At 39.2% G+C, this 21,408-nt stretch overlaps 2 protein-coding genes across 3 annotated transcripts in view; both read right to left on the bottom strand.

Annotated features, from left to right (window-relative positions):
• Positions 1–830: 830 nt before the first annotated feature.
• Positions 831–11,500, bottom strand: slc31a2 (solute carrier family 31 member 2). Its single transcript, XM_086053365.1, has 4 exons — positions 11,276–11,500; positions 6,480–6,546; positions 5,696–5,924; positions 831–3,643 (listed from the first exon to the last, which is right to left on the bottom strand). Exons 1-4 carry the CDS (start codon positions 11,282–11,284, stop codon positions 3,478–3,480), a joined length of 471 nt encoding a protein of 156 aa, XP_085909491.1. The 5' UTR covers positions 11,285–11,500; the 3' UTR covers positions 831–3,477.
• A 675-nt stretch (positions 11,501–12,175) lies between these two features.
• Positions 12,176–21,408, bottom strand: part of arrdc1b (arrestin domain containing 1b) — a 31,315-nt gene continuing 22,082 nt past the window's right edge. For both annotated transcript variants that reach the window (XM_086053364.1, XM_086053363.1), the window contains exons 4-8: positions 20,041–20,195; positions 19,022–19,204; positions 18,526–18,702; positions 17,398–17,854; positions 12,176–16,591 (exon numbers count right to left, since the gene is read on the bottom strand). In XM_086053364.1, the coding sequence (XP_085909490.1) occupies positions 16,527–16,591; positions 17,398–17,854; positions 18,526–18,702; positions 19,022–19,204; positions 20,041–20,195 (1,037 nt within the window). In that variant the 3' untranslated portion in view covers positions 12,176–16,526. The remainder of the gene's footprint in view (positions 16,592–17,397; positions 17,855–18,525; positions 18,703–19,021; positions 19,205–20,040; positions 20,196–21,408) is intronic.

Consider the following 21,408-nt stretch of genomic DNA (forward strand, 5'->3'; position numbering starts at 1 on the left):
TAAAAAAAATTCCGATATTAAGTACAAGTTAAAAACTTTGAAATGTAATGAAAAATGAAAGCTACCTTTTTGAAAAGTGAATGAAATAGATATCTGAAAGGGTTTTAGAAATATTTTAGCAAACAACAGGATATACAAGTTTGACTAAAGCTTCAAACATACCAAACTTTGCAGTACATTATAGTATAGTAAAAATGGCTGAAATAATCAGTTGGCTGAAATAATCAGTTAATAAAATGACAACAGTAATTTGTAACTGCATTTAATACAATGTAATAGATCCTTCCGCAGGCCCATAAAATGATGTGGCCTGCGGAAGCAAATCATGTGTCAGCTTCTATGGTCCTTGTTAAAATCTGTATCAAAATTGTCATGTGTACTAAATAATGTTGAGAGTTTTTGGGGTACAATCTTTACAGTAATTTAAACTATAATGAACAAACTATTATCCTTGACTTCTGATTTCAAAACTAGTAATCCGTCAATTTGTTGTGTGTATCAGTACAGTATGTAATACCAATATGAGACGATTAAACATTCATTTGGTTCCGCCCTCATAACGGCCCTTTGAGGGAAGCCCTAACTACAAAGTGGCCCGTACGTGCCACAAAAGAGTTTGACACCCCTGCTCTAACACGTACAATCAGGACCGGAGTGTGACACATTTTCAGCCCTGGAGTTTCAAATAGGCTCAGATCGGCCCACTTTACTTCACAACGTTTTAATGACGATGTATAATTTGACCCTCATTAATTATCAATTTTCCATTCCTTCCAACATTGTCTGTAATCATAATAATGATTAAAATAAATAAATAAAGACAACTCAACTCACCAGACGACCAGTGTTTATTTCGACAAGTATGAGAACATAATTTAACAGGAACTAAGATCAACCAAACATACAGTCCCCTGTAAGTGAATAACATTTAATATTTGGTGGCATAACCCTTACTTGCAGTAACTGCATCAAGCCTGTAATCAATTGACTTCACCAGACTGTTGCAATCTTCATTTGGAATGCTTTTGCAGGTCTTTACGCAGCTTCTTTCAGTTCTTGTTTGTTTCTGTGGGTGTTTCTCCGCAGGAGGTCAAATGAAGGCTCTATTGGGTTAAGGTTAAGTGATTTACTTGGCCAGTCTAAGACCTTCCTCTTTCCCCCCCAGACAAAGTCCTTTGTTGTGATGGTAGTGTGTTTGGGTCATTGTCTTGCTGCATGATGAAGCTTCTCCCGATTAGTGTGGATACATTTTTCAGTAAATTGTCAGACGAAATCATTTTGTAGACTTCAGAATTCAATCTGCTGCGATCATCATGAGTTACATTATCAAAGAACGTTGTAGACATGCGGTAAATACGGAGATGAAGGTGAATTATGTCCTTTACCCTCCACAACAAAACTAACAGTTTTCACATCAGATAGTCGGCCACTCCCTTTCATGTGTATCAGACACTTCCTTTGAACCCCAAAATGTATTTGTACAACTGCCATCCCTCCTGCAAAAGCATGTCCCTGGTGAATTTCTCTCCCTTCCGGGTCACCACAATGTCACATACAATTTTTGCGTGCACATGAATTTGAATGACACTAAGTTATTGGGCATTGACGCACACCGCCAGACGAACTCACAAAAGTGCGTGCACGCTATCCTCAGATGTCTGACGGCGTCTCATGTGCCATTGCATATGCGCAAATTATGTGAATGTAACTACTCTCACAAGAACATTAGACAAATGCATCCAAATTAGGCAATGGTTAAGGCACAATAAGGTTAACATATTTCTCTTTAAGAACAAATGACTATGGCCTTTTCTAGAGGATTAGTGGTTTTTGTCTCATCGGTAATCACAATGCATATCAGAGAATCCACAATGCATATCAGAGAATCATAGAAGGCATTTCCAAACACGCTTTGTTGCAGATACAATTAACACGTGACTGTTATCATGCCTCGTTATTATGTTATTTCTTAAAGACAGGTTGTTAGATAATTACAGTGTGGTGTGTCTAGTCATGTGTTAAATTATTTCTACTTTTGGTATGAAATTACTGCTACTTTTGGTGACACCCAATTGTAACAAAAGTACTGCAGTCAGTGCTACACTGCCCTCCATAATTAATAGCACCCCTGGTTAAAATGTTCTTCTAACAATTTCAGATTTTCTTTCAAATTATATGTCTAACATTTAAAAAAAAAAAAAGAAAATCCAACCTTTACTTCATGTGCATTTATTTAATGGGGGCAAAAATCCCACATTAAGATTTTATTTTATTAATTTATTTTTACATCAAATCATGTGTGCCACAATTATTAGCACCCCTGATATTAATATTTTGTACAGGCCCCTTTTGCCAACAAACTAGCACCAAAACTTCTCTTATAATGTTTCACAATTGGCGACCATTCCTCTTTGCACAATCTCTCGAAATCATCCAGCAACATGGGACCTCTCCTCTGCACTCTTCACTTTAGCTCACTCTACAGGTTATCAAGGGGTTTAGGTCTGGGAACTGTAATGACCACGGGAGGAGCTTGAATTTGCATCTGGTGAACCATTTCTACAATTTTCAGCATGAGAGTATGCTCCTGCAATAAAAATTGAATTTATTTTCAGGCTTTTGACACATCTTAACCTGGGGAGCCAATAATTATGAAGGGCACTGTATAACATAATGGTCTACTGGAGCTAAGTAATGCAAAAATGTAGCTGAAACAAGAAAGCATTCATATAATTAGTGACAGCGTACGTAGGGTACTTTATTTGCTGATTTCAAAATGGTTCCGTGGGCCGGAGGAAATTGCTATGCGGACATGAATTGCAGCGCGGCCCACCAGGAATTGTCCCAATGCTCCTGATTAGCCACCCACGGCCTGCTTACAAGCTAAATTCACGATTTAATAAGGTTCCTCAAGGTGGCCTCTGCATTATTTTGTGACAGATAACGTAAATCTCGTGTCCAAATAAACCCAGCTTTATTGTGCAAAGATTAAATGACTTTTGAATCGGAGCCAAATTTTAATTCGCCATAGTTTTTTCCCTTTATTTTAATCAAACAAATGAGTGTTCAGACTAGTGAACAACAAAATTAGCATAGGTATCATCTTAAACAGATGTTTCTATGTTATTGTAGCTTTAATATACAAAGTTACAGAGAATGAAGTCGTGTTGATCACAATTCCTTTACTCCCTTTGAGTTCCCGCTGTGAATTATTAGATTGGTCTTCACCACTTAAAATCATTGAAGCTCATGTAGCTATTATAACTTTAACATGAACTTTCTGTAGCACAGAACAACAGTCATGCATGTACAGCGTCCACCGGAGCTGCTGTGAGTCATACTGGTGCTCTGACAGTTTGACAAACACTAACATACCCCAAGCATCAAAACAGCTCATCAAGAGGATTTCAACCTATGTTAATCAAAAATGTGATCCTTTTAATTTTGGTTGGAATACACCCTGGGTTGCACTGTCCGTCAATGGTGATCTATCAGAGGGTATGAGATGAAATAACCCAGTGTCGAACCAGCGATGATGCCGAGGAAGATCCAAGTGTTGAAGGACATGACGCACAACATCAGCATGTAGCCCAAAGTCACCTGCAGCAAATGGAGCAGTGTCTGGATTCCATGTAACAACCGTCTGAGGACCAGGATACAGATAATGATTATCATTCATTCAATTACGGTCAGTGCATGGTTACGGTTTGGTGCACACTGTATTGAAATCAGTGACTGAAAATGACATGACAGTGCCTAAGGGTCCAGCTTGCAAACATCCCATGACCAAACAGGTGAGCTGTGATTGGTCGTTACCTGAGTCCTTATGCACTGCGATGTCATTTTCTGTTTGACAGCAAGTGGCAAAATGACAGTCCCTTGAGATGGATTTAAAAAAAAGGCTCGATTTTGCTACTTAACTCATATTCCACAAATTCAATATTAATCAGAATGCCATTGTTTAGACAAGTGGGGGCGCATAGAAAATATTGTAAAGACATTTTTGACTTGACTTCCCCTTTACAGTTTGGAACTTATGTAACTTTTTCATGGCTTTTGTGTATATATACACGAGGCGTGTCAGAAATGTTGCAGGACCTTTATTCTTCCGGGATCCCCCACAATTCTGCCGTTATGGCCATTTTTATGTCATCCACTTTTTCAAACCTGGTCTCCTTCATCACCCCCTTTTAGCTTGGGAAAGAGGAGGGGGAAGCTGAGCCGTGATTGGTCGTTACCTGAGTCCTGAGCAGTTATGATGTCATTTTCAGTCAATCAGAATGCCGTGAATAAAAACATGCAATATGATGTTTCACCTTCATGGGGCGCTAGATTTAGAAGAGCCTCTGAAGTGCGGAAGCAAAAAAAAGCGTGAGAATGCGAGTAGGTTGTGTGTCCAAATTTGACAGAGGACGCCCCATATGGGTTGCGCCACCCAGAGCGCATACCTGGCTTGTGGCTGCGTAAATGACTTTTCACTTGACCAGAGAATATGGACAGCAACAAAAGCTGTGTGCTTTTTCTGATATAAGCACATGGGACAATATGGCCCTTAGTTTGTATTATCTAACTGTTGGATCTATAATCATAGTCTTTCCACATCTCACTCGGTGCCCTTTTTTTCTTAATCAGCTGCGGATGAGCATGAAAACTTGGCGTCATTTCTCACGTGCAGGCACACACCCACACACACCCACCCACGCACCCCCACACGCACGCACGCACGCACACACACACACACACGCACAGACGCACACAAACACACTCTCTGGGGAGTGAGGCTTTTTAAGGGCTTTCGTCCACTACCGAGAGCAGTATGGCTGACTGAACGCTTGGCGTCATTTCTCACGTGCACGCACACACACACGCACACACACACGCCCACACACGCACGCACGCACACACCCACACGCACTCCCTGGGGAGTGAGGCTTTTTAAGAGCTTTCGTCCACTACCGAGAGCAGTATGGCTGACTGTGGATGCACAATCTGCTGCCTCGTTACTGTCCCTCTTAAAATAATGATACTAATTAATGAAACTATACATTGTGTAATATTAAACTAAAATATTGCTATTCCATTTCGCAAGATCATCATATCCCACAATTATTTTGTTGCTTGTACGTATGAAAGTTACTCATTCACTGCCGTCGACGTTGAAATTCAACCGTTTACTGCCATGACAAATATACTGTATTCATCAAGTAGGTTTATCAACAGGGAGGCATGGAAGATGGCCTCACCTAGCTAGTCTGTGAAATTCAAGTTTGTACATAACTGTAATGACAAATGGTAGATGGTAGTGTTCCATCATTTTAGATTGGAGATCAGAGTAAGAGATAAAGGTTAGAGGGTGAATTTCGGCTTGTATGTTGATTATGAGCGAGAGAAAGGTCAACACAACGGAAGTCGGACAAGGCTCGGAACTGTCGGATGATTTGGGCATTGTGAGCATGGCCCATTGTCCTGCCATGAAGCAAACACAGCAGAACCTCCTTGTAGATGTGTTGGTTGATTGTCTGGCACAATGAAGGGGAAAAACATCCCTAGGGTATGTAGGTACTAGGGTATGTAGTTTGGATTTGAAAGCCATCTTTGGTGACACCAATTCTGGAACTTCTCTGACACATCTCGTATTTGGCAGAAAGAATTATTAACAGTCAAAAAGAGGTGGTGAGGAAGATAGAGACATTACCTGCCCCTGTTGCTTGGAAGCATAGGCTGTGATTCTCTGGGAGTCAATGAGGATTCAGAGGGGCTGTTTTCCAGCACAGAACTGCTGTGGCTCCGACGGGATGGCATGTTGGTATAAGGAGTCGAATACTGAGCCAACACTGTGCTCTTGCTTAGCCACACCCTCCACACTTTAAGCAGCTCGTACAAGACTGTCAGCAGCATGACCACAATCACTGACAAAAACATACCTGAGGGAACACACACATCGAATGTTAAATAACTTAACTGCTTAACTGCTTAACGCATATTGCACGACAGCAATATTAATCAGAAAGTGTTTCAACGAGTGGGCCTGCTGGGAACATTCTTGAAAAAAATATGTTTGGGTTGATTTAATCTTTAAGCAGCAAAATCCATGCGTTTTTAGCCATCACAGGGGGCGGCCATTTTGTCACTTCTGTCGACTGAAAATGACATCACAGATGCTCAGGGCTCAGACAACGACCAATCATAGCTCAGCTTCAGAAAACAGGTGATTGGTGGTTACGGGCAGATTTTGGGCTTAATCTTACATCCCACAAATGCAATATTAATCAGAATGCCTTGTTTCAAACACTGGGCCTGAATATAACATATTCTTGAAAAACAAATTCTTGTGTTGACTTTTCTTTGAAAGTACCATTAACACTAAATGACACCTTTTTCAAAACTTTTCTGAGCGAAGAAAAAATTGAACTATCCACCAAACAAGCAAACAATTCTGAAGGTCTACAAGGAGAAATAAAGAAAATGAATATGGATACCTTCAGGGCTGTTCACATGCCAGAAGTCAAACAGCAGTGTCACGCTACATGACGCCTCAAATGTCATCTAAAAAATAAATACATATACAACAGTCATGTTAAGAGAATGTCAAGTATAATGGCAGATAACTATACATTAGCATTGCCTTTAAGCACTTGCATGCTATTTGATTAGGCTCCACATCTATTGTTTCCTCACGCAATGACGCAGATTGCCCTTGATTATAGTTTAGGGTTTTTTTCCCCAGGTGAATTGATTCTGTCTCACAATGTAATGAAGGAAGAAGACATTCCATTTACACAGACTTTCATGGTTGTGGTTTTTGGTTGCTTTGAAGTCATGTAGATCCATAAACAAACCAACTGATGGGGGTAAAACAAAAACAAAAAAAAAACAAAAAAAAACCCTCTTTTGAAAAACAGTTGAAACTAGCCTGCTGATGTCATTCTGCTGTTGGTACTTCTTCCTGGATTTTTTTTTTAATTAAAAAAGGAATTCCATCACTGCCAAAGTTAAAATAAAATTAAATTCACATAAAAGCACGTTGTGTTCTCCGCTGCAACAATAATGTGACAGACAAAAGAACGTCTGTGTGCTGATCCCTGGACCCCACCACTACTACTTACTACATTTGCTCACAACGTTCGGACTTGTCCACGCACCTTTCCCCATTGGCAATGGGGAAAAGGAAAGCCAGAATGTTCCCAAACAGGAGACCGCAGTGACCTTCGAGCTCTGGCTCTTTTTTGGCTCTCATTGTTGTGCCGCCACTCTCCTCTCCCGCATGCAACAGTCAATAGCGCCCGTGCGTAAGCTCGCGCTAATAAGTGGACCGAACCGAACATGCCATACCAAAACGTATTAATACACCCACGTGTACCCTTACACCCCTAATATATACATATATGGGCCATTCTACTGAATTGGTTCAAATTCAGAGTTGGAAAATGTGTGAAATGTGTATTTTATTTCAGAAAAACTTTTATTGTATTCATGTTGCGCCATATCTAAGGGGCACAAATATAGTAAAAGTACAGTCAATTTTCAAATAGTATTTTCTAGCTTTTCTCTAATATTTTACCTCTCCCTAAAATGAGTCACTACCGAAGCACACAATTATATCAATAAGAATAAAGATAATTCTACTAGCCGATTCATATTTTTTCCATTCCCCCCTCTACAGAGTATTTTTATAAATTAATACATATGGTTTTGACATCAAAACGAATTTTTAACAGAATTTAAAATGACTTTTTCCGAAATAAATCAACATTTATATGCTATTTTTCATTGTAAAATGCAGAAAGTTGATCATATTGACTTCAAAAGTCATCATTAATTAAAACAAACCTACCCTTAAACTCTCATTATCAAAAATTGTTGGTTGATAATTCAATACTTTTTATTTTTGTTAAATCATCACTTTTTTCAGTAGTGATTGCAACATTTCAATAGTGACCATATTGTTGCTGCTGTTGCAGTAATACTTTGTTTGAGGGTAGCATTGTAATCACTTAACTAGAAAGCAGGCTACACGTTGGACTGCTCACCTGTCCATCACAGGGCTCTTCATCATTGAAAAACTGTGGTTTCACCTTCCAAATGAAAATGTAATTGGAATGACAAACAACAGTTTTGAGCATGTGTACAGAGATAGAAAACAGTACATTTAGCATTAAAATAAAAAGTGCTCATTTTATTGCCGAAATGAGGTGTTCGGTAGTGATGGTCCTTAAAACCGGATGCTGACTTTCAGACATTGGAGGGCACATAACTTAATAATGCTGCCAACTAATTACTCGCCATGTGCCCAGTGATAAACATGAAGGTAATGTCTCTTACTGGTGACATTTCTGGGGATGTGGCTAAAACCAAGCCCTGCCTAAAGACAAATACTCTTTGTATTTCGGTAGAGACATGAAAAGTTGGGACAGGTTTTTTTTTTTACATAAAAACTTCTAATTTGAAAATAAATCTACAAAATCCATGTAAATCTTTCACCATACATTTAAAAGCAACCAAAATGTTCTATTAAAGTAAAGTATTTTTTAAATTGGCAAAAATCTTCAACATTCTTTTTTCATGAATTGAAATTTAGGAGTTAGAGATTGGGACAGCTACCTCCCAATAGGAAGTGACATATAAAAGATGACTTTTTATACATTCAGTTTAATAGTATCTCAATTAATGCATTGTGGTAAAATAGATCATAACAATATATTACTAAATATGTAAGATCTGAACACGTCATTGTTTTTTAAATTTTGATTTTCATTGTGGGACAGCAATTTCAACCAATTCGGTAGAAAGGCTCATATATATATATATATATATATATATATATATACACAACACACCACGCAACATACCTGGAGACAGCGGAAGTAAACGCAGCCAGTTGGGGAACGTTCCGGTGGTTGTCAAGGGAAACTAACATGAATCTAACGTGTAAATATTTTAATGTGGAAAGCAGAGAGAGTTCAACGGCGACTTGCAATGTGTGCAAATTGAGCATTTCGCGTGTTGGAAGGATAGCGCAGCATTTAACACAACTAATTTAATACGCCACCTGAAAAACTGATGTGCCCCCACCCAAAAAACAGAATTTAAATGTTTTATTTGCTGCCACTGCACTACTAGCCATATAAAAGCTGCCATGTTGGGATAGTTGTGTCGAAGATAAATAATAAAAATAAATGAATAAACTAAGATAATTTGGATGCGTTCTTTTTTTCTTCTTAATACAATGTCGATTTATTGGATTGGGACTCAGTATCGAGTCCCAGTGGGACTCTGGTGCAAAAAAAACTGTGGCCATCTATATTAGCCACCACAATATGCCAAAATATAGCCTGTTACTAATCAGACCAGAACTATTTTCATTCTTGGGTATTTTCATTTTATCTGTTGGAAATAGTATGTTACATAAAGACCTAAATAAAATAAAAACTGACATGCTGCCCCACTTCATGCTGCTGGAAGTGAGACTGAGGAGGAAGAGCCAACAAAACCAAAACAAGGAATTAGCCCTTAACTCCAGAGTGGACGGGTACTATAGGATTCCTCACAAGTTATTGCTAACACTGTCCAGTACAAAGGTTGCCTGTCAAAGAAGCTTCTCGACAGTGGAATTAATAATAAAACAGGTTCAGGAGCACTTTAACCTTGAAGCATCTGGAGGCATTCATGCTCATGTGCATTGAGAAAGAAATTCTTATGTCTTTGGACAATGATAGCAAAGAAAAACAAAGTTTCAGAGACCAGTGCACTTCTCAGGAGTACATGAATGTGATGGGGTACAGAGTTGCATATAAAGTGCAATATTTGTATTTGTTTTTGAGAGTTGGTGAAGCGGTTGGGCGCTTAATATACTTTGTATTTTTGAGTTACAAAAAAAAAGACATTTGGATTTGAAAGAGAACAGCATGTTGGCTGTTATGTCTGAGTGTTAGGCATCTGCAATGCTCAACAAATATATTAGAACATCCTAATCAAATGAAAGTTTATTTATGCCGCACACATCTGCCTATATCTGCACACAAAATCACTTTTTCTTTCTGCATTAGTTAATACATCATATGTAGAAACTCTTTATAGGGTCAACAATAATCTGCAAAACAAATTCCATCACATCAGCGTAATTTTTCAAAATATATAATAGTGGGTGAAGTAATCTCTAATGATATTGAATAGGGTGCGCCTCCCCTACAGGAGGTTGCCTTGTTTCCCCGCCATCTTACGGGTACCCGAAGGAGACAAACGTAGTCACCTCTACATCATGACTACAGCATGTGTAACAAATGCAATGCACTTATTTTGTCACATGAGGGGAACACTAGAACTTATTTGTAATGATATTTTTGTTGTACGTCTGCTGAAGAAATTGGTGGTAGGACTGCAACGAGTGATCTCTCTGAAGCGCCATAGTGCGTGCGCTTCAAAATGCATGCGCTTAGATCTTAGGTCGTTGCATTCTATTAGTTCACCACTAGATAGCAATTCTACACAATGTGATTTTAACAAAAAATATTTTTAAGCAAAAACATAATTTTGTCCCCGAATTTTCATATTTAATGATTTATTAAAAAAAAAAAAAAAGAAAACATCATAACCCACGTTCACATTTCTTGATTAATACTTGCATTGCTGAACAGAGAGAACATGTTTTAGTGGTTGAATGTTATGCTTGAGTGGGTTGAATGTTATGTTTGATTAATTCGATTATTTTTTCCATTAAACTGGCTCACATTTGGGTGAACTCAGTTCGAAATCCCTCATTCCTGTTCAAAATGGTAACACGTGGAGAGCTGACTGAAAATCAAACAGTGCGCATGAAAGCACGTAATGTTGATTTTTCTAAGCGCATCCAGTTGTAATTTGGATTTTTCATCAAATACAATGTGGATATAGATGTTAGAAGGAATGGCAAAGTATTTTCAACCGATCCACTAATAATTTGAAGCTTTGAGGCTTGAAATTTTAATATATTTTTTCAACCTTAAGGCCAAAAATTACACATTTTTAAACAAACATTGTGAACTAAAGTGTGCTGGTCTGCGTCATGAAACTCGCATGCTGAAAATGAGTCCCATTGATGTCAAAACTTAATGACTGTGTTCTGGTCCTTATCTACTGATAGAATATGCACCATTCCGCTTGTACGCATATAATGCTGGACTCATAGACACTTGTCAAACACAGGCATGAGTGTACAATGCATAGTCATTAGTATGGCGAGCGCAAACACATGGATCTGCGTAGTAACACTTAAAAAATGTCCTGTAACGAAACTCACAGGCATCATGTTGAACTTGCTGGGCGAAGGAGAGCGTCACTTGCTGTACTAATGTTAACTCCGTTTACGCATTGCGGGCGGCTTATTCTTGCAGCTTGACTCTTGATGTTTCGACAATAAGCTGCCAAGTACGAGCCAATTTGTGTTCTACTCCCCGAGGAAGAAAGACAAACGAAATCCGCCCAGACACTACAGCACTGTACCTCGTGACTTTAAACAATAAACAAAAGGCTGACGGGTAATGGAGTTTTTCCATTGATAGACAATGGTCGAAACCTTTCCGGTTCATATGGCTTCTGCGCATGCGTATTCAAATTATTGACGAAGCCGAAGGTTTTCCTAGTGTTGAGAGGTTTTCAATTCATATTATCAATCAGAATAAAGTCCCAAATTACATTGTTACTCATGTTTACTATACTATGTTATATACATAGTATTCAAAACAACACCATATTTCAGTGCCCTATTCTATTTCACTGACATTGAATTTATCTCTTCCACAAGGGGTCAGGAGTACACCACCATTCTAACATTAATTCTTGTCGAGCCAAGTTATCATGCACATACTGTATATTAACGTTCGTTCATTACAATATATTATATTAATGAACCTGAAGCCATACACACCTCAACTATACAATTACAAGATTTGTTCTACGTTGGTTTGTACCAGAGTGCACAGGAAACAGGAATGTACGTGATCTAATTAGACTGATATATTTTTTAATTGTAATGCTGCTAATGGTTACAATGACGATCTTAGAATTCCTTATCAAGTGAGGTGATTCATCTAAATTACTTTGAATGGCACCTTAATAACAACGGGAATTACTTTTTGAATGAGAAAAAGAAATGCTGTGTTTTGTAAACTGAAGTCACAAATTACAAATTGTTCACAAATGACCAAACAAGTCAGATAACTTTATTGTTCTATACACGTTTGATAAATCACATAAGGTGCTACTACTAGTATCTCCGTACTGCACCTGTAAACCAGTTACAAATACTGTATTAAAAAAAACTATTTGTACTATTTGATTTTAAAAAGGGCGGGGGAGAGCCAAGGATGTTGCAGACAATGCAAAATCCTTTCAGATGAACAAACTTCTGCTTTTCTTGACAATGATGGGAATTGCACACATTCCCTACAGCAGGCGGAAGAGTCCATTGTTTCTGCTTTGCATCTTTAAAGCAACATTGGTGTACATGACGTGTGTTTGGCATAGTCCACAATCCACATTAAGGTACAGAAGCAGTTCCTGACCTACTCCCTGACAGAGTTACAGTATCTCCAGAGTAACTCCATCAAATGCTCCAATAGTGGACGAGTGACGAGGCCCAGAACTAGAACACATTCATTCACCATAATGCAGAACAAATGTACCATTTCCATTTTCCTTATAGTACAACCATATTGTTTCTGAAACCCACATGGCAATAATCCCTGCTAGTCATAGAATAGTGTTGGGATTTGTATCTAAATTCACGCAGGAAGAAATTAATTGTAAACAAAAATAACAATGCAGTAGATACATTCAGATAAGCAGGTCTGCATTTCTCTCTCAAAGTCCATGTGAAACACAAGTTAACTAAAATCAGTGTCATGCCAGAAATTACCATAGCATTCCGCCTATGTGACGGACCAGTCAGTCTATCCGCCTACGACGGACACTCATTTTGTAAAGCCAAACACAAATATTTTTGACGGTGGCGCGTTGAAATCTCATACTTTGATTCAGGATGCAACTGTGTCTCCCGTTGCAAGGGTGAAGCAATAAATATGTACTGTATTCCACCTTTTTTTCTCTCTAACATTTTTAACTTTCGAAGCAGCTGGACAACAAAAATCAGAACATCCAACATTGTCATGTTTTCATGGGGATTTAGTAACTGAATGTTTCTTTAAAGACATCAGCATGTAATTCCTCTTATGTATTCTGAGTGTACTGTAAGGTCTTCAAACATCCGGGCATGTCGGGACATGTCCATTGAAAGATGCTCAGGGAGCATTCATGAGATGAGAGAGATCTGAGAGAGAAGAGTCGGCTGTGAGCGTCATATGAGGGTCTGAATTCCTCATGCTATGTCCTACCTCAATGCACAATAACCAAGTTTCAAATGAAAAAGATGACCAAGGACAGTGTTTGATGAATGGTGAACAGTGAATGCAGTAGGGCCGGGCAATTAATCGAAATATAATCGTGATTTTGATTTTGGCCTCTCACAATCATAAACATTTTGCAATCAAAGAAAAACGATTAATCTGCCGAATGCATGTTTCCAGCAAGCATGTGACTTGTGTTATTCGGCCTTCCCTGAGCATGCTTAAACATGTTTCTTGACCCTTTGTTTCAGACTTTTTCAACTTTTCTTTTGTTAATCACACAACGCTAACTCATTACGCCCGTACCACTGTTTGTTGGCTGGTGAACGTGAGTAAACGATGCGGGGCCGCAGAGACGAAAGTTTACAGAAAACAGAATCGGTGTCGATAATCGAATAAAGACGAATTAAGCCATGGATACAAATATTTTTGACGATGGCGCGTTGAAATCTCATACTTTGATTCAGGATGCAACTGTGTCTCCCTTTACAAGGGTGATGCAACAAATATATTTTAATAACAAATAATCAAGCCATAATTTATTCAATATTACGGTTACAAACAGGAGTGCACATAAATATGTATGTTCTAAATATGTATGTATTTATGGCTATATCTCTACAAGATATACCTGTATCTTTAATAAGTGTAGATATGTCATTTTAACGTAACAGAATTACAATTGTTCAATTTTTAGTTATTAATTACAACAAAAAATACCAGGGCTACGATGGCAGCTTGTTAAAACAATACAATTTACTTTTTATAAAAATATATTAGACGTCCACTGATAGTGTAGTGGTACACATGCCCGAGTTGTGTGCGGGCAGCGTGGGATCGATTCCCGCTCAGTGACGGTGTCTGTGTGTGCCCTGCAACTGGCTGGCGACCAGTTCGGGGTGTAGTCTGCCTTCGCCCGTTGACGGCTGGGATAGGCTCCAGCAACTCCCCGCGACCCTGTATAGGATAAGCGGTTTGGAAGATGACACACTACATGATGATGACACAAAAATATATTATATTGATATTTCACATTTTTGAGTTGCATGACCATTTCAAAAAATGAATTGCCCACGTCTGACTTGCATTATCGGACCCTGTGATTAGCTATCTTACGGAGCACAGTTCTCTAAGGCAGCTGTTGGCTGTCCACAATTTTCATTTTATTTTTTGCATCACAGACTGCTTTTGAGTAAGGACATATTTTGACGGACAAGCGAAGCCGTGGCGCAGCGATGTGGGGATAACTGTCTCGCCGGGGGCCCTCCTGCAACGTGTACGGCTGTTCTGCAAATGTCTCACGGAGAAGGTAGCGCTTACCATCTTAGTCAAGCCCACCACTATAACTGTTATTCAAGGCGCCACGAGGGACAGCTTCAAAATATAAACTAGGAAAATATTGATATGTACTGTATTACTTGTTTTGCCTTTATTTTGAAGTTTGAAGCGCCTGACTTGACTTTGAAGTGAAGCTGGCCTGCCTATTCTTTATGCGCAAAAGCACGCGGACAGACTTGAACTGGGACGCAACATTCAATTTCCAGTCCGAACCAGTGCACCGGTTGTATTGCATCCTTCAGAATAATGATTATTTAATGAAATTGAACATTATGCACAATTCGTTTATCCTATTATATAATATACTACAATAACTGTCCCACGGTAATGCTGTTGAGAAATGTAAAACATGACAATTCAGACAAATTGTTCTGGAAGAAAAATTCTATAGGTTGGCAACTCAGGGGTTTACTGTAAAACAAATTACAAAACAAAACAAAAAATATATACATTTTATATAGAAATACAACACATACTTTGTTTGACAATTCCAGCAGGAATCTATCAGTCATTGGAAAACCCATTGACGAGCTAGCAAAAATTAGCATTAGAAGTACCTGGTTACCAAACTGCCACGAAGAGGCCAAGCTGTGAAACAGCAGGTATTTATTTTATATATGGTTTTGCATTGCTATTATTTTAATATATTATTGTTTGACTTGTTACTAATTCATTTTTGGGTTGCTCTTTCAAGTTGCTTTATGTTTAAATTTGAGCTTTGGTGGTTGAACATATACTACGTTTTGAAATCAATCCTCATTTCCATTAAATATGATGTCAATATCAATCGGAATAATCACAATTATTATTTTTTTTTCCATAATCGCCCAGCCCTAGAACACAGACAAAGGAGTGGCTAATGATACTGCCCCTAGTGCAACATACTATCACAGCATCACCCAAGGCATGTACCGGAAAAAGAAGCAGTGTTCAAAGCCTTTTGCGGCTTCAGGTTGAATTACATCCACACATGGCCTTTCTGCCTTTGAGCTCATTTAGAGACTCATCCACCAGTGATGAGGGCAAGTCTCTTCTAGCGTGATCCGTGTCCGCCTCCTCCACTACGGCTTAGTCGAAGTCTGCCGTACGACCTACAGTAGGTCAAACTATTAGTCAAGCTGATGTTGTGCTCGCTGTGATCGTCTCCACAATTGAGACTATGAACATGATTCATTGTCAGCACTCCCTCAGGGTCCAAGACAAATTTCTTTGTGAGTGTAAGATGAGGCCCTATCACGAGCAATATTCCCTCCAAGGGAATGAACTCCGAAGCAGCCTTTGGGTCGCTTCTCTCTCATATGGTGTCTGTTATGGTCAATGCCCATGTAGGGCAGCGGTCCGGTCACAAAGCATCACTTTGGGTCAGGTCACTTATCGCAATTCCAGTTTCCCCGTTGTTACACTGCCCACGTGAGAAGGTAATATACCCCAAACAGAACTCTAGAGTCGCAGGTAGCGGTCTGTCCAGGTTACTTCAGGATACTCTGACCTGCTGTTTGGCTACTCTGTGCCAGTTAGAGCACAGACAACTCAAATCTAACTGAGTTCACATTGCTTTTCCTCATCGCAGAGAACAGTCTAATCACTTTTCTTAAATCTTAATTCAAGCACAGTGGTGTTAAGATGCTCTGTCCATTACTGCCTGAACGGTTGTGCGATCAAATTACAATTCTTATTTTCACAATAATTCATGAACCCTTTTTACTTGTCGAGGACATATTCATCTTTGGTGTTTTGGAGTTGCTCCTGTTTTCACGAGGGTATTTCCACGATCTGGAGTTGTGGGCGGTGTTTCATCACCTGCTTCTTCTATTGTCCACTGTTTAAACTGAAATTGGTGCTACTGCAGCTTTCTTCGTAAGTGGGTGGAGGCTCTGTGACACAGAGATATAAACAGAAGAGGATGTCACATTGTGTTACTTTCGTAATTCATTCAGAGAAGTTGCTTCATCACGCGCTTCGTCTATTGTCTATTTTTTAAACTGAAGTTGCAGCTACTGCAACTTCCTTCATAAGTGGGTGGAGGCTCTGTGACACAGATTTCAACCAGATAGGAAGTCATATTGCGTTACTCGCATGAGTCATTCAGAGAACTTGAAAAAAGCTACACGATAATAATGTACCATGTTGAATTCCCACAATTCATTAGAATAAAAGCAAATGCAATGTGAAAATAGGATTACTACCTAATTCTATTCATGTTTTTTTTTATTTTGAGGGGGGGTTATTTAGAGGAAAATAGACATATTTACAGTACCGTATAGAACACAACTACAAAACCAATCTTAGATGAGTTAACTAAGTTAACAGTAAATAAAGTCTACAAACCCCTGTCTAAATATCAGCTTTTGAGACATTACAAAAGCGACAAAGAAGATAAATAATTTCATAACTTTGTCCACTATTAATGTGACCTATAAACTGTAGAGCAAAACTGGAAAAACTAAAGTAAAAAAGAATAACTGTGGCGATGTGGTTGCACAGGTGTGCACACACTCTTATAAGAGGGGACGCGGCTGATCTCAGAATTAACCAATTGCATTTAAACTCATGTCAAATGGTCGTCAGCACACACCTGCCACCATTTAAAGTGCCACAGGTTAATGCCAAATAAGATCTCGACGGAGGCTCTTCCTGACGAACGTGATATTTCCGAGCACGTATGGCGCGCTGTGCTTACCGTGAGGATAGTCCCAACTGCTGTATTCTGGAGGCAAAATGAGAGAACAGGAAGTGGGCACAGGTGTGGGGTCTCCATCAGTGAAGAAAGGTATGGTGGCCCCAGTTGAAACACAGAACAAGGGGGCAGAAGCATCAGGCTGTCTGCGGCCAGGGAGCAGCACTGTACTGGGTGCGTGGCTAAAAGCGCTCGGGGACATGGTGACAGGCTGACCAGAGGGATCTTGCTGAGAATGACTCTTTGTGGGGATCTCTTCGCTGGCAACACCACCCGCACACAGCTCTTCATGGTCCTCAACCGGAGGGGCACTGGGTGTCGCCCCTGCCGCATTGGCTGCGACTGCCGCACCGCAGTGATCTGGAGTAGAAGGTACAGTTCTTGCAGGAGACAAGTTCACCGCAATGTTCCCAATGTAGATGGGCAGGGTGACGACTGCTTCTGGAGATTTTAGTGCTACCTGCAACCACAAACACATTAGTCACTCAAAATAATATACTGTGTAGTGAAATATTTATCCATCTATCCATTATCGATACCGCTTCTCCTCACAAGGGTCGCGGGGCGTGCTGGAGCCTATACCAGCTGTCTTCGGGCAGGAGGCAGGGGACACCCTGAATTGGTTGCCAGCCAATCGCAGGGCACACAGAGACAAACATCCGCACTCACAATCACACCTAGGGGCAATTTAGAGAGTCCAATCAATTTACCATGCATGTTTTTGGAATGTGGGAGGAAACCGGAGTACCCGGAGAAAACCCACGCAGGCACGGGGAGAAGATGCAAACTCCACACAGGGAGGCCGGGATCGAACCCACGACCTCTGAACTGTGAGGCGGACGTGCTAACCAGTCGACCACCGTGCCGCCTCGAAATATTTATCCCACACTAATTTGTCCATATCTTTTTTTAAGCTGTAAATGAGTCAGTATTTAATATGAATTGTCAACACACTTGGCACAGTTATAATCAAGAAAAAGCAGCAAAAATTTTGCAACATACTTGTCATTTTTTTCACCAACATTGTTTTGATGTATTTCATTAGTAAGTTAGTAACACCCACAGGTAAAATGAGTGTTTTGGTAAATGTAAATATACTCTCCCAACTGTACTGAATATGAACAAACAAACCTGAATGAAATAGTCAATATCTATGAGGCTGCAGCCTGTCAGAGCTGACTGAGGAAGAGGTGGGACAATGATCTGTTCTCTCCACTCAGCGTGCTTTCCTGCTTTGACTCCGGCTCCCTCCACCTCTGCGATGGTTCGGAGGTCAAACATCTGCCGCTTGGTCTTATAAGTCACTTTCTGGTAAGAAATGAAAAACAAAGACATGGAAACATAACGATGTGACAGTTACTACAAACCCTTTCATAGATTTCTCCAGCTATTGCATGCACATTACTTTTGAAAATTATCAAGGAAATCACAATTATTTCAAATACCATTTTGCCTTATACTAATGAAATTTTTGGTCCATTCACATGGCTATAAAGATATAAATATTTGAGGGTTCAGTGATGAAGAGGTGGTTTTAGAAGTTAAGTGTTTTTTAGCTAAATTTATTATCGATTATTGCAAAAAATATGATCAATTCCTTTCAATAGTTCAGAGTTTCAGGCTTTACCTGTACAAGACTTGCCAGTACACATCCCGTGTCTTTTCCAGACTTGTTGTGGATTTCAGTGGCTAATTTGATCACTTGACCGGGCATATAGCCCCTGAGGTCACTGCAAGCTTTCAGCATAAGGGTCCCAGACTTCACCAGAAGGTAGTTAAATTTCTTTGTGGTGACAGCGTAGCTCATAAGCTGAAGAAACAGGGAAGCAAGTTGACATTTGCAATTTCTGAAGAAATTGGGTTATACTGCTCAAATAAATGTGTTTAAGATGAATTTAAAAAAAAAAAAAGCATATGGAATTCTGTAGAATGCAATTGAAAATGAGTGGAATTATTTTTGATGAAAAATTGTGGACAACTTTAAGTATTTGGATTAAGAATAATAATAGACCGCTTGGCGTAAAACTTTGGAGCATGCTGAAATTGGAACAGTGTGAATGGGACGTATTATGTGCGAGAAGATGCAGGACAAAATAAAAAAGTTGGCATTCACACAATGATTGTGCACTCCAACATCTTAGTTCCAGTCAGAGTAAGGATGTAACGATTAATCGATTCGATTAATCAAATTTATTAAATTCATCTAGAATATTTTGTCTTGATGCCTGATCTGTCTTGATTGTCCAGATGCATAGCACATTTTGAATGTGTAGCTCAAATTATGCTTTTTGCGCCAAACCTCATTGCGTATTGCGTTTGTGGATGGCTGCAGAACCACACTAGTGCACAAGCATGGTAGTAATTTTTTAAAAATCGAATCGAAATCGGAACTCAAAATTGAAAATTGAATCGAATCGGGGCTTGAATAGGGATCATGTGTTTTGGGAGTGAGGGAGGAATCATGAGTTACTGAAGTGAACATGAAAACGCTACACAAAAAGGGCTGATTCGAACTTAGAATCTTTTACTGTGAGGACATTGACAATGTGTCCCTGTGAAGCACTGAGATCTTCCTCAGATGTGAAATCAAATCAACTTTAACCACAGTTAAAGGTTAATGTCTAGGTTAATAAGATCTGCACTTACATCAATGTCTGGCACATCATTAAGGTCGAGCAGGTTGAGGAGGTAGAAGGGCCTCTGGGCTTTGTAGTCCTTGGCAAAACGAGGCGTGTCAATGGCAGCTTTCACACGGTAAATAATCTTTCCGAATGGTCCTTCAAAAGAAGTTGGTACTGCAGCTGAGGAAATGCCAGAAAAAATTAATTTTAATACCTAAAATGCACTCGCCGTGTTTTGTCTCAACCACATTTTTGTGACTCAAGACAATTATATTGAAGGACACAGAAGGAAAACCCTTGGGGCGTACATGTAAAATAAATACACTGGGGATGTAATGATTCACTCAAGCCCCGATTCAATTCGATTTTCGATTCCTAATTTTGATTCAATTTCGATTTTAAAAATATTTTAATTGTATTATTTGCATTTTTTTCTTGTTACAAATAGTAACTATTTGTATCTACAAAAAATGAAAATGAACTAATAGCTTTGACTGTTTAACTACATTTTTGTTTTATCAGTGTTTTGTTTGTTCCAGAACTAAACATGAAAATAAATGTACAATAGATTTGACTGTTAACATTACAAATCCTTTTGTAATCAAAATTTCAATATTGATTAATTTCCTTTTTTACATCGATGCATATTTTGAGCAGTTTAAATCAATTTTAAATCAATATTCAATGAATCATTACATCCCTAAAATGCACTAAAATCTAGTTTTACTCTCAGAAATAATTGTCCTGCACAGTTTAAGGGGTAAGGTTTGGAATAAAATCCGAACCGCAGCCTTTGTCCGCTATTGTATTCCTTCGAGCCTGTTTCTCATTGAGAAGTTTCTCCAGGGATAAGTCTGCTGCTGATGCCAATAAGAATTAAACAGGAGAGGCAGGTGGCTGCAGTCGTTGGGCAGACAACCTGGCAGCAGGAGCAGAGCCAGCAGCAGACTAACATTCCCTGGAGAGATGCTACACATGGAGACTCATTGCATTGCGTTTGCATGCAAATAACTTGTAAAGTCTGATATTGAGTGAAATGTTTTAGGACATGGGTTAAAAAGTGTCTCAACTTTCAAATACATCCAAGAAATGTTTCAAAATGTTTTTTTTTTTGTTAAAGAGTCTTAATATGATTCCTTAGTTATAACAACTCGCAAATCATCATCGTAATACATACAGTATGTTTGCAAAGGTGATGCAGCAATTCATCTTGGAGTTAAAAACACTTCCGAACAGGAAGAACACTTACAGTATGTGTCACTGCATTATCTTTGCACTGCAGTTCTCCTCTCCTCCTATAATCTATGTCCCTGTGGAACTAGACAATCATGCTTCCTCTAGCCTCATTCTAATACAGTGTTAAGGATGATAATTTGAGCTTGCCTTGGCCAGC

Source organism: Filicampus tigris, chromosome 15 (assembly GCF_054856515.1).
Source record: "Filicampus tigris isolate MCC_2025a chromosome 15, RoL_Ftig_1.0, whole genome shotgun sequence".
NCBI classification, from domain to species: Eukaryota; Metazoa; Chordata; class Actinopteri; order Syngnathiformes; family Syngnathidae; genus Filicampus; species Filicampus tigris.